This window comes from Megascapheus bottae, chromosome 16 (genome assembly GCF_031878675.1).
Source record: "Megascapheus bottae isolate mThoBot1 chromosome 16, mThoBot2.hap1, whole genome shotgun sequence".
Lineage (NCBI taxonomy): Eukaryota > Metazoa > Chordata > Mammalia > Rodentia > Geomyidae > Megascapheus > Megascapheus bottae.
The window spans coordinates 43,843,106-43,855,802 of record NC_143524.1 but is presented as its reverse complement, the minus strand read 5'-3'; the positions used below and the strand labels follow the sequence as shown (position 1 = coordinate 43,855,802).

Here is a 12,697-nt window from a genome sequence, read left to right as displayed (position 1 = left end):
ACTGCCAGTGAGCAAGGGGGGGGGGGATTTTCGCGCTTCTTTGGTTTTTCTACCCCTCCGATCCGTCCACCATTCTGTTATTCTCCCTCCCCCCCCATCCCCCGGCACAATACGGGGCCCCGCGCCGCGACCTCGCTCCCTGGCTCCCTCGCTGCAAAGCCGACGCAGGACCGAGCTTGTTCCCTCCGCCGCCAGAGCGGGGCGCTGCACCGCGCGGCGGGGCCGGAAATTCCCGCGGCCTGAGTGGTGGAGCTCTAGCTGGGAACGCGGCGCCGCCTTCCTCCACGCCGGGGCCGGGCTGCCCGAGTGGGTGGGGTGGGTGGGTGGGGTGGGGGGGCCGCCGCGGCGGGCGGGGAGCGCGAGCGACGCGACTGCTGTTCCCCAGCGGCTCGGCGAGCTGGGAGACCCTGGCGCCCCCGCCGCCGGCCCCCGCCCCCTCGCGGTCTCCGCCTCCTTTCCTTCACACGCCCCCCGGGCTGCCCGGGCCCCAGGCCTGCCCCGCGCTCCTCCTCCAGCCTCCTCACACTCGCTCGGACCTGAGTCCCGGTGCTGCCCGCCGGCCTGGCAGCCTCTCAGGCGAGTCCTCCTCGGGTTCTCTTTCACACACACGCACGCGCCCTCGCTCGCAGGGCGGCCCCCGCTGCGCCAGCCTCCCTTCGTGACCGTTCCTTGAAGGCCGCCGTCGGGGAAGGATTGATGTCCCTTCAGCATCATGCAGCCGCCGCCGAGGAAGGTAAGGACACGGCTGGAAGGCTTGGGAAGCTTGGAAGGGATGCGTGCCACCGCCGCGCCCCCTCCCCCTTCCCGCAAGGGGCCGTGACCGCTGTCGCCGCGGGCTTGTCACTGGGTAGCCGCCGGCCCCAGGCCGGGGAGGGGGGACGGGGAGCGGGTACGAGGTGCCTTTCCCACCGAGGGACAGCCAGGACGCCGGTAGTGCTGGGGCTCCCCCCCCCACCAGTCTGGACCCCGATATTTGGCCAGAGTTTTGGGTGTGTATTGAGGTGTGTGCACCCGCATGGTCCTGCTGCTCACTGCAGAGTGTATTCCCGGGGCTGCACCGAGGGGAGGCAGGTTTGCAGAGCCCCTGTGCGTGTGTGATTGTTTAGTCAGCTCCAGGTTGGAGTCCTCCAGCCCGTGGTCGACACCCCTGCGCGCGCGCGCGTGTGTGAGTGAGTGTGAGTGTGATTTGTTTCAAGCCTGGTGGTAAGGTTTGGCCTGTTCCCCCCCCCCCATTCCCCCACCCCGCCCCGGGACTGCCGTGTAGAAGTTGGAATGGTCACTGCCCTTCCACCCCAAGGTAAAGCAAATTTCGGATTGACGGTTCCTGCCTCTCCCCCTCCCCACGCCCCGTTTCCCGCCCCGCCCCTAGCGAAGGGACCAGGAAACCGAGGCACTTCCAACCAGGAGAGCGAGTTCGAGGCGCGATCTGTCTGGGTTTGGGTAGCCTGGGTGGGAGTGACGGGTGCTCCCGGCTGGTGAGCAGCTTCCCCAGCTTTTTAATCCTGCCTTTGGATACCGTGATCTACTCTGGGCGCTGGGTGGAGGAGGCCCTTCTGCCTCTCCTCTTAATGGCAAACATTTGCCAAATGCCTAATTCAAGGTCTCTTCTTCCCCCCCTTTAAATGTGTGTTTAGAGCTTTTTCTTTTTTATATGTACCACCTCTCCGGTGGCCAGCATTCCACTACTGGAACCTCGAACCCTGGGGTCCAGCTTTGTGGTCGAGGCTCTGGCCAGCTGGCATTTGCGGCTCTGGATGTTTGAAGTGGAGCCACCATGGGGCCTGGCTTGCTGGGTTAGTTTAAAAGCACTGTATATGCTGGAAGGTCACTTTTTTTGCGTTCTTCTTTGTGAGAAAGAGATTGTGGTTTGATGGGCTGTCAGCGAATGGAGGGCATCACCCCCAGCCTGTGCTTTCTTCCAGCCATTGTGGAATAATTGATGTAGTCGATTCATGCATATTATTTCACGATGGTGTAAATTTTGATTGTCAGTATTCTTTATGCTCATCTCTCCTAGTGGCTAATGTCTGCATCTTTTTTGGGGGCGAAGAGACGGAAGTGAGGCTCTTTTAAAACTGTAAGAAGACCTGGATGTGTACTGAGCTTGTGCATCAAGTAGCATGTCTACTATATTTTGCAGCTCTTTAAATCTGTCATTTTTATACTTGTTTACAAAAATGTGTATTCCACCTCTCAGATTATTTGACTATTAAATATCTTTGGTAATAAAACTAGATGGCAAATAATGGATTTATGATCTTCAAGGAGAGTAGTACATATTCTGTGACAAGTATTATTTTTAAGTATTTTGTACTTTGAGTTGTAATAAGGATTTCAAAAATATATGTTCATTCTAGGTGAAAGTTACACAGGAGCTGAAAAACATTCAAGTTGAGCAGATGACAAGACTTCAAGCAAAACATCAAGCAGAATGTGATTTGCTTGAAGATATGAGGTAAGGTTACAGTAAATAGTTTGAGAACTTGTCTATCACTGTTTCCAAAGACTTTTGAGTTGCCAAGCTCTTGGATCTGACGATGGAATTTCCTTTTGGGTTTCCTGTTTTAAGACTGTTAGAACTTTTACTCAGCGGGAAATTGTAACTGAAATTACAACAGAACAAATTTCATTGGAGGAAGCTTTAGTATGCAGATACTGTTAGAAAAGAAACAAGGTCCTTAAAAGTTTCAGTCAGATTTTGATCAGTGAAATAAAATTGTTATTTACATATTTCCACTGAATTATAACAGCTATTTATTGACTTTAACAGTTCTGCACAGGTTTTTAACTGGTACCTGTAGTTAATGGTTAATATCTGGGGTGAGTCAGTCAACCTTAGATGATTGTATGTTACTGCTGTTTGTTACTGCATGATATAGTTTATCTTTGAATGCTAAATTTAACACAAACCATGTTTATCATATTTTGTTAAGTTACTTATATTCATAATCAAGGTAACTTCATACTTGATAAGACATATCTTTTTATATTGAGAAAATGAGTATCAGAAATGTTACACACCTGTAATCCCAGCACTTGAGAGGCTGAGACAGGTGAATTACAGATTCAAGGCTAGCCTGGGTTATATATTGAGAGTCTATCTTAAAAGTAAAACAGAAGACAAAATGAACCAAAAGAGAGGATTGTGAAAATTTATTGAAAGAAATATTACTTATTTGACAATCTTATTGTACACACTGACAGTTCAATGTGTATTTTTGTAAAGAGGAAAGATGATTTGCATGCTGAAATAGAGTGGCTGCAATTTTTACTTCCTTTGAGTACCACAGTTATCAAATGAGAGGTCTGAGTGAGGGTGTGGTTCAACTAGTAGAGTGTGGGCCTTTAGTGAAAATTCAAGTGAGTGTAAGTATTCTTATTTTAATTCTGAGTTCATTTCTTTCTCTGTTTTAATATGAGTTTTTTCCCCAGTCCTGGGGCTTGAACTCAGGGTCTGGGTACGGCCCCTAAGCTTCTTTTGCTCAAGGCTAACACTCTACCTTTAAGCCCTTCTCTCCCTCTCTCCCTCTCTTCCCCCCCTCCTGCCCCCCACTTTGCTTCTTGTGACTACAAGGGGAAAAAAGCTTCTTTTAAGTGCTGCTGGGCATTTAACTCAGACTTGGTGTACAGTAAGCATATACTGTACTAGTGGGTCATCTCCCTAGTCCCAATAATGTTTTCAGATTTAAAAAACTCCTGTGTATAAGATATCTAAAGCTTCATATGGCAAAAAAAGAGAGAGAGAAAAGAAACAAAAAACTAACAGCAAAAAACTTAAGCATCTCTTAAGTCTACCAGTATATTTTTGTAGAAATGTCTAGAAGAAGTAATCCATTTTTAGAATGAAAAAATTAGTGTTTAGTGAAGATTCTGTGTAGAGTGTGGATGGTTAGTAGTCATTAAGTCTTGTTGAGTGTATGTGTCTTCTAAGACTTGATTACATTCTTTGTTTCTGTTGTCTGTACCTGATGCAAGAGTTTAAAGTCCAGACTATGGACTTTGTGGGTCAGTGTCAGATTTGTATTGACTGTACTTGATGCAAGAGCTTAAGGTTCAGACTATGGATGTTGGATTCAGTCTCCAATTTGTGTCCAGGCATTGTTACCTTCTAGATGTTCTGGATTCTGAAAAAATAACTTACTCATTGTGAAGTTCAGTTTTCTTATTTGTAGAATGGGACAGTAGTGGCCTTCATTCACAAGGATTGTGCAGTGAAAGTTGATGTAGACTGTTGCTCCTGCTCTTGTTTACTTTGTATATTTTTGATTAATCTATTCTGTTTACATTGTTACAGTATTCTGGTTATCATAACTGTGTCCACATATCTTTTATCCTGTCTCACCCTTTTACTCTATCTTCTACACTGCTGTCAGTTTTTATTATATATGAGTTTTATGTGACCTTCTGTAAAAAGGCTGCCCACTTTGTCATGGCATTCATGACATTAGTTTCCTTAATTACTGCTTTGGTATGCCCATGCATCTTTCCTCTTCTGTTTACTCAGGGCATCTAATTATCTATGTATTTTGCATTCATGAATTTGTTTTTGCTCTTTCCATTGCCTGTGGTACTCTTCCTGCCACTTTTTCACTAGACAGTTCTGGCTAACAACTGCCTCTGCAAGGTAATTGTCTTCTGTGATCTCAAAGGACTTCAACTGTCTTATATGAATTCTTTTTTTTTTTTTTGCCAGTCCTGGGCTTGGGCTCAGGGCCTGAGCACTGTCCTTGGACTTTCTCAAGGCTAGCACTCTACCACTTGAGCCTCAGCACCACTTCTGACTTTTTTCTATGTGTGTCGTACCGAGGAATTGAACCTGGGTCTTTGTGCATGCTAGGCAAGCACTCTACCACTAGGCCAAACTCCTGGCTTCTTTGAAGTTAGGGGCTTAGCCTTGGTTTTTTATAACTTTGTACTTTTAGCTTGTGATGCCAAAGTTATCAAATGTATATAACTGCTATATTTAAATGTACCTTTTTTGTTTTTGGTAAAATATTTTATAAGCTCTCTTTGTAAGGGTCTATAGAGGTATCTGTTGATTCCCCACCCCCTTGGGCTTTGAACTCAGGGTCTGGGCACCATCCCTGAGTTTCTTTTGCCTAAGGCTAGCTCTCTACCACTTGAGCCACAGTACCACTTCCAGCTTTTTCTGTATGCATATGTGATACTGAGGAATTTAACTCAGGGCTTCATGCATGCTAGGCAAGCATTCCACCACTAAGTCACATTCCCAGCCTGACCCTTCTTTATACTTTGATTTACATGGGCAATTTATACTGTGATATTTAATGTAGACTATTTCATTATTTGTATATAAACTATAAATGCAGAAATTGGTGGTGCACCATGGATCAGCAGATTATATTTTAAAAGAGTCAGTGTGCTTTTCTATTTATTTGATTCCTACATAGTTGTGATTAGAGAATTGTATTGCCAGCTGAAGTGCGTTTGAGGTTACTGTGTTCCGTTTAAGAGCTTTAATTGTTAAAGTATGCTATGGTAAAAGTAAGTTTTATTGCTTGACACATTTTATGAAATGAGATGGCTGAGCTGCATGTTACCAAAGATTGCTACATAATCTAACTTTCTAGAAACAAGGATTCTTTCACTTATTGGGAAAAGAATTTGTTTGTGGAAATTGTATACTTATTGACTATTTTTGATAATATTCATAAATATTCTTTTTTTTAAATGTTGATAGAGTTATAGAGTAAAATATACATGCATGTCTGAAATATCACCACCAAATCTTTTGGTACAATTAATAAACACTTAAAATGAATGACAGAAAGAGTAAAACACACTGTTGGGAATACTAGCAGAATCAGGGAGGGCTAACAAATAAGGTGTCTGAAGATTAATACGGTCCAAGTAGTTTGTTTGCCTGATATATGTGCATATATGTGTATATGTATATGTGTATATGTGCATATATGTGTATATGTATACGTGTATATGTGCATATATATGCACATATACACGTATACATGTGTATATTATAATATATATATATATATACACACACACACACACTCTGAAACTCCCCTTGTATTAATGTAGCTAGCATGCTAACATATATACAAAGAAGAACTTTTTTTTTTTGTCAGTCCTGGGCTTGGGCTTAGGGCCTTAGCACTGTTCCTGGATTTTCTCAAGGCTAGGGCTCTACCACTTGAGCCACAGCACCACTTCTGGCTTTTTGCTATGTATGTGGTACCGAGGAATCTAACCCAGGTCTTCGTGCATGCTAAGCAAGCACTCTACTACTAGGCCAAACTCCCAGCCCAAACAAGAACATTTAAAAAAAATGACCATCATGGTGTATTTCTTTAATCCCAGGCTGAGACAGGAGGATGGAGGCCAATCAGGACTGGCCTCACAGTGAAACCCCACTTAAAAAAATCCCATTTCAAAGAGCTAAAACAAGAACAATGAAAAAAGTGCATTTCATAGAAATGTTTTGGTTCCCTATGGGGAACTGAGGAATAATTGTTTTGATACTGCTCACAAACTCAATAAGCCCATAAATTATACTTTATATAAGCAACACCAGTTCATCTTTTAAAAGTATCCATTAACTAAGCATTTTCTCATACTGTTATACCATAGATAAGGGGATTTAAAATCATTAGCTTTATTCTATACATGCTATATTGGTTAAGAACACAAGATCTTGGTTGCCTTAATAAGAAAAATAGTTAAAATTGACATTCAGGTAAACTATAACATTAATTTCAGAGCATCACCAAGTCATCTACTTGTTTTCTCTATTTTGTTTTTTTGGTGCTGGAGATTGAGCCCAGTCTCTTGTGCCTGCTAAACATAAGCTCTACTATTGAACATACTCTCATTCTTTCCCGATTTTAATGAGATTGCATTTTAGACTAAATTGGCAATTGGCTCGCGAATGGATTCAGCATAAGCAAATAGGTGTTTATGGATATGGAAATGATAAAGGCCAAAATCTGTTTTGTACAGCATTACAGTTTATAGAATGATTTCAATGAACATGTGTACCTTCATTCATGTGTAACAGGTCTGCTGAAAATCTATGTGACTTTTCTGTTCATGAGTGCATCTTTTAGGGCTCCATAGAACCTAAAACTCCATATGTGTTTAAAAATGTAGTGACAGGTCAGGTGCCACCCTGCCATAATTCTAGCAACTCCGGAGGCTGAGATCTGAGGATCGCAGTTCAAAGCAAGTCTGGGCACTAAAGAATGTGAGACTCTTATCTCAAATTAACCACTAGGAAACATGGGGCTGTGGCTCAAGGGGTGGGGCAATAGCCTTGAGCTAAAGAGCTCAGGAACAGCGCCCAGGCCCAGAGTTCAAGCCCCATGACAAAAAAAAAGAAGTGACTATCTCCCCAGATTCTATTCAAAACACGTGAAAAATAGTGGAAACAGTATTCTGGTGGAGGGAGATCAGATCTCATGAGCTTTCCTGCCTGGACTTTCCTGCCCGGGCTCACTTCTAACTCTGATCCTCAGATCTCAGGCTCCTGAGTTGCTTAGATTATGTCTGTGAGCCACCAGTGCCCAGGGATACATTCCTTTTACAGAGTGTCACACTAGATAAGTAGTTACAGAGAAGCTTTATTTTTAACTGATAACTTTTCAGTGCACTGAAAGATCTTGAATCAGTCATCTTGTTCTCATGTAGTATAAATACTGTATTTTCTTCTAAGATAGCAGTTTAAACTTAAATTTTTTTCTTTCCTTCCTTTCTCCTTTTTTCTCATTGGTACAGATTGAACATCTGAAAATCTGAAATTATCTGCTAAGAAACTTTTGGATTTTGGAGCATTTTTGTCTATGGTTTTTTTTTTTTGGCCAGTCTGTGGGCTTAGGTTCAGGGCCTGAGCACTGTCCTTGGGTTTTCTTTAAGGCTAGAGTTCTACCACTTGAGCCACAGAACCACTTACAGCTTTTTCTATGAATGTGGTACCGAGGAATTGAACCCAGGTCTTCGTGCATGTTAGGCAAGTACTCCACCACTAGGCCAAACTCCTGGCCTATGTAAATATTTTAAAATCCAAAAAAGTTTTTTTTTTGTAATCTGAAGTACTTATAGTCCCCAGTGCTTTGGATATGGAAGCTGAAATACTGAGTTGAAGTCAAAGCTTACTGTATTCAATGTCCTTAACTTCAGCTGCTTGAGAAGGGAGGGAGGAGGAGTTCTGACTTTTTCTACCTGTCTTAAGTAAGATGACTTTTTTTTTTTTTTTTGCCAGCCCTGGGCTTGAGCTCAGGGCCTGAGCACTGTCCTTGGACTTTCTCAGGGCTAGAGCTCTACCACTTGAGCCTCAGCACCACTTCCGGCCTTTTTCTATGTATATGGTACTGAGGAATCGAACCCGGGTCTTCATGCATGCTAGGCAAGCACTCCACCTCTAGGCCAAACTCCCGGCCCCGTAAGATAACTTTTTAAAAATTCATTGTGACTGCAGATATAGCTCAGTAGTAGTGCTGCAGCATGTGAAAGTCACTAAGTTTAATCTGCAGTGCAAAACATAAAACTCATTAATGATCTCTGTATTCAGGCTGTTATGTATGTACTACCTTGAATGGAATCTGGGCCTTACCCTCCCTCTCCCTTGAAACAGTATCTCATTATATACCTCAAGCTAGTCTCAAACACTATCCTTCTACTTCAGCCTCCTGAGTGCTGGGATTAAGGTGTGTACCACCATGCCCAATGTGTTTTCCTTTCCCGAGAAAGGACTGTTGTCCACCCTGGAACTTTAGCTTCTCACTCAGATTCTCTATTAGTCTCATGCTCAACTTGTTAGTATTCATTCATTAAGAGAGGACATATAGCTTCTTTATTAATATAGATAAGTGAATAGTAGACATATGTTTTGGACTTTGAAATAAGTTAAAACAAAACACAACATATTTTTAGGTGCCAGTGGCTAATGCCTGTAATCCTAGCTACTCAGGAGGCTTGAGGATCATGGTTCAAAGCCAGCCTGGGCAGGAAAGTACCTGAGACTCATCTTTAATTAACTACCGGAAAACTGGAAGTGGCCCTGTGGCTCAAAGTGGTAGAGCACTAGCCTTGAGCTAAAAATTTTAGGGACAGTGCCCAGGCCCCAAGTCAAGCTCCACAACCACCACCACAACCACCATCAACACAAAAGGTAGTGCGATCCTGTAATCCTAATTCAGGGACAACGCCCTAGCCCTGAGTTCAAGCTCCATAAATGGAAAATAAACAAACAAACAAAAACCCCATAATATATTAAGCCATAAACAGGAGAACTTTATGCTGACTGTGACAAGTTCCTTTCTGTTTCTCATCTGGAATTGTGAGTGGAGGATATTAGTTGTGATACAGCTGTTTTCTTTACTTTCCTCCCCTTCATTTTTTTTAGGGATTCATTTGGAAGCTGGCATGTTGGGAGTATGAGAAGAAAGATAACTTATTTGCTGTTAATCAGGAACATTCCATTCTTTGGGAAGATTTTATACTGATGCATTTCCTGTTGATGTTTGCTGCTAGTAGTAGACAAGCACAGTTTACTTTCTTTTTAGTTTTATTATTTATTTTTTTCCTCGCTCTTTTAAGGCCTCTTACCAATTATGTTTCTGAATACTAGAACCTGTGCACTTTTTTTTGTTGTTGTTAGTGTTGTGTATTCTTATGTGCTGAATCAGAAAGGCTCTTTTCAGAGACTCAGAACATAAAGAACCTTTTTAGCAGATATCTTTAGGAGCTTATTATATAGTATGGAAAAGCTCTAGACTTTTAGAATTTGGTAGATATATTTGGTTATTTTGTAGATGAAGGTAGAAACTGAAGCACAGCTAGATAAAGTAGCTAATTTTGGTAAAGTCTCTAAGCTATTGTACTGTCTTTATCTGTGTCTCTCAAGCTGTGTGTATGTGTGTACTAGGGGCCTGAACTCAGGGCCTCGTGCTCAGCTTTTTCAATCATGGCTGGTACTCTGCCACTTGAGCCATACCAGCCTTGGCATTTTGCTAGTTTATTGAAGATAAAGAGTCTTGAGGATTTGTGTGCCTGGACTTGCTCTGAACCTCTATCCACAGACCTCAATTTTAGTAGCTAAAATTATAGGCACAAACCACTGCTCCTGGCTTCCCAAGCTTTTAAAAAGGCTTTATGTATCCTATTGTAAAGTAATTTGCTATCAAAATATGCATTATTAGCTGAGTGCTGATGGCTTTTGCCTGTAATCCTAGCTACTTGTGAGGCTGAGATTGGTAGAATCATGGTTCAAGGCTAACCCGTGCAGAAGAGTTTGTGAGACCTAAGTTAACCCACAGCTGAGTGTGAAGGTACATGCCTCTCATATACTAAGCTGTGTGGGAGGCTGAGACTGGGAGAATTGAAGTTCCAGGTCAACCCGGGGAAGAAAAATCTTCAAAACTGTATCTCACCTAACAAAAGCTGGTTATTGTTGGTGTCACTGGTCATCCCAGCTAGGGCTGGAAGCCTGAAATAGATGAGTTGCAGTCCAGATGCATGCCCAGTCAGAAGATGAAATGCTATCTAAAAAAATAACTTGTGCACAAAAAAAGGGTAGGGAGAGCTGGAGGCATAGAATGACTGGTGTGAGGTCCTGAGTTCAAATCCCAATACTGTCAAAGGGGAGAAAAAGATTCAGAAGAGTTTAACTTGGAAAGTGAACAGTTTATGTACCAGTTTTACCTTTTTAGAAAAAAATCATGCATGAGAGGATTGGATTACAAGAAATCTGACTATAAGTTTAAAAGCACTTTTGGCCGGCGAGGTGGCTCATGCCTTATAGCCCTAGCTACTCAGGAGGCTGAGATCTGAGGATCAAGGTTCAAAGCCAGCCTGGGTACTAAAGTCCATGAGACTCTTATCTCCAGTTAACCACCAGAAAACCAGAAATGGTGCTGTGGTGGGTGGTAACTATAAGGTCTGCCAAAAGGAAACTCCACGCAGTTCAGGAGAAGAGGGTTTATTGCATGAAGAAAGAGCAGACTCCTGCCACCCAAGATGGAGTCGGGCGAGCAAGAGAGCTTAGGGTGGGAAGTGAGAAATTATATAGGGGGAAGGGTATAGACACAGTGGAAATGGATGTGATCTCAGAGGATGTGGAAATACCTCAGTGGGGACCTCCCACTGCCCTCAGGCATGCCAGTTGCCAGGGTTACAGGTACTAGACAGGATTTCCAGGGTGCAGTGGGAGAGAGAGCCAAGGGAAGAAGTCATTTCTTCCAGTCGAACCTAACAGTAGCCTTGAGCTGAAGAGCTCAGGGACAGCACCCAGACACAGAGTCAAGCCCCACGAACGACCAAAACAAACAAAAAAACACTTTGACAAGTATAAATAAAAATTCTGTGATAAGATGATAACATCACTTTAAGTGACACTATCTTTTCTTAGTGGGATATGAAATTATATGATGTGTCATGGTAACTATAAGTTGCATATTAGTTAATGGATTCAGATCTTTTCTTTCATTCCCTAATCATTATTGCTTTCCTGTTAGTATTCTTCTAGATTAAAACTAAAAATTGAACCAGGTGCTGGTGGCTCAAACCTATAATCCTAACTACTCAGGAAGCTGAGATCTGAGAATAATCATTGAAGCCAGCCTGGGCAGAAAAGCTCTTGAAACTCTGATCTCCAATAACTAACAAAAAGCTGGTGATAGTGTAGTTGTGGTTCAAGTAATAGAGTACCAACAGTGACTGAAAAATTTCAGTAGGAGTTTGAGGCATGGAGTTTAAGTCCTAGTACTGTTGCCCATACATAATATGTGTACGTATACAAGCACACACCAAGTTACCTAAGAACTTATCTAAATCTTGAGAGATTTGTTTGTTTTGTGCTAGTGGAGATTGAACTCTGGGCCTCAAGTTTGCTATACAAACATCTACTAGAGAAGAAGTTTAAATGATTTTTAAAATTAAAGCTGTGGACGGGATTGGCCTAGTGATAGAATGCTTGCTTAGCATGCACGAAGACCTGGGTTCAATTCTTCAATACCACATACATAGAAAAAGCCAGAAGTGGTGCTGTGGCTCAAGTGGTAGAGCTCTAGCCTTGAGAAAACCCAAGGACAGTGCTCAAGCCCTGAGTTCAAGCCCTAGGATTGGTAAAACAAAAAACAAAAACTGAAGCTATAAGGGAAAAAGATCAGATAAAACCACACTTAGTGTTTCTTTGGAGAGAGGCAAAAAAATGATTAAAAAGATGTAAACTAGACCTATGACTCTATAGACATAATGTCTTATTACATATGTATGTATCTGTGATATACAAACCGTTAGCCTAATTTTGATTATGTTCTAAAAACTAAGTGCCAGTGATTGTATATAGAGATTCCCTTCTTGAATATTTGTTTGTTAAACATGTCATTTGAAATATGATGTAAAAATCAATGCTAATAAATTCTTTAATTGAAAAAACATGTAAACATTGATAAAAGATAACATGGAATTTCATCTGTCTAAATGAATTTAAAATTTAAATTTGTTCTTCCATATTACGGTCAGTTATAAGAGGGAAGAGATTCGGCAAAGGATGAAATACAGTATGAGAAAGTCTTTTTTAACGAAATAGACTTTTTTTTGTTATGATCACTGCTTATTGAATTGAGTCAGTTTTAGTACCTTTTCCTATTGTTTATAAGCCATTGCTCATAAGTCCTTTTGTGACCTTAAAATTTAAAGAGTTGTTTAGATTTTAAATAGG

General features: G+C 42.0%; 1 protein-coding gene across 2 annotated transcripts in view; it reads left to right on the top strand.

Annotated features, from left to right (window-relative positions):
* The first annotated feature begins 447 nt into the window (after positions 1-447).
* Positions 448-12,697, top strand: part of Fchsd2 (FCH and double SH3 domains 2) — a 189,164-nt gene continuing 176,914 nt past the window's right edge. The window contains exons 1-2 of one of the 2 annotated variants that reach the window (XM_090348381.1): positions 448-733; positions 2,358-2,455. In XM_090348381.1, coding sequence (XP_090204507.1) covers positions 713-733; positions 2,358-2,455 — 119 coding nt within the window. In that variant the 5' untranslated portion in view covers positions 448-712. The remainder of the gene's footprint in view (positions 734-2,357; positions 2,456-12,697) is intronic. The other variant, XM_090348382.1, reaches the window with a different exon arrangement.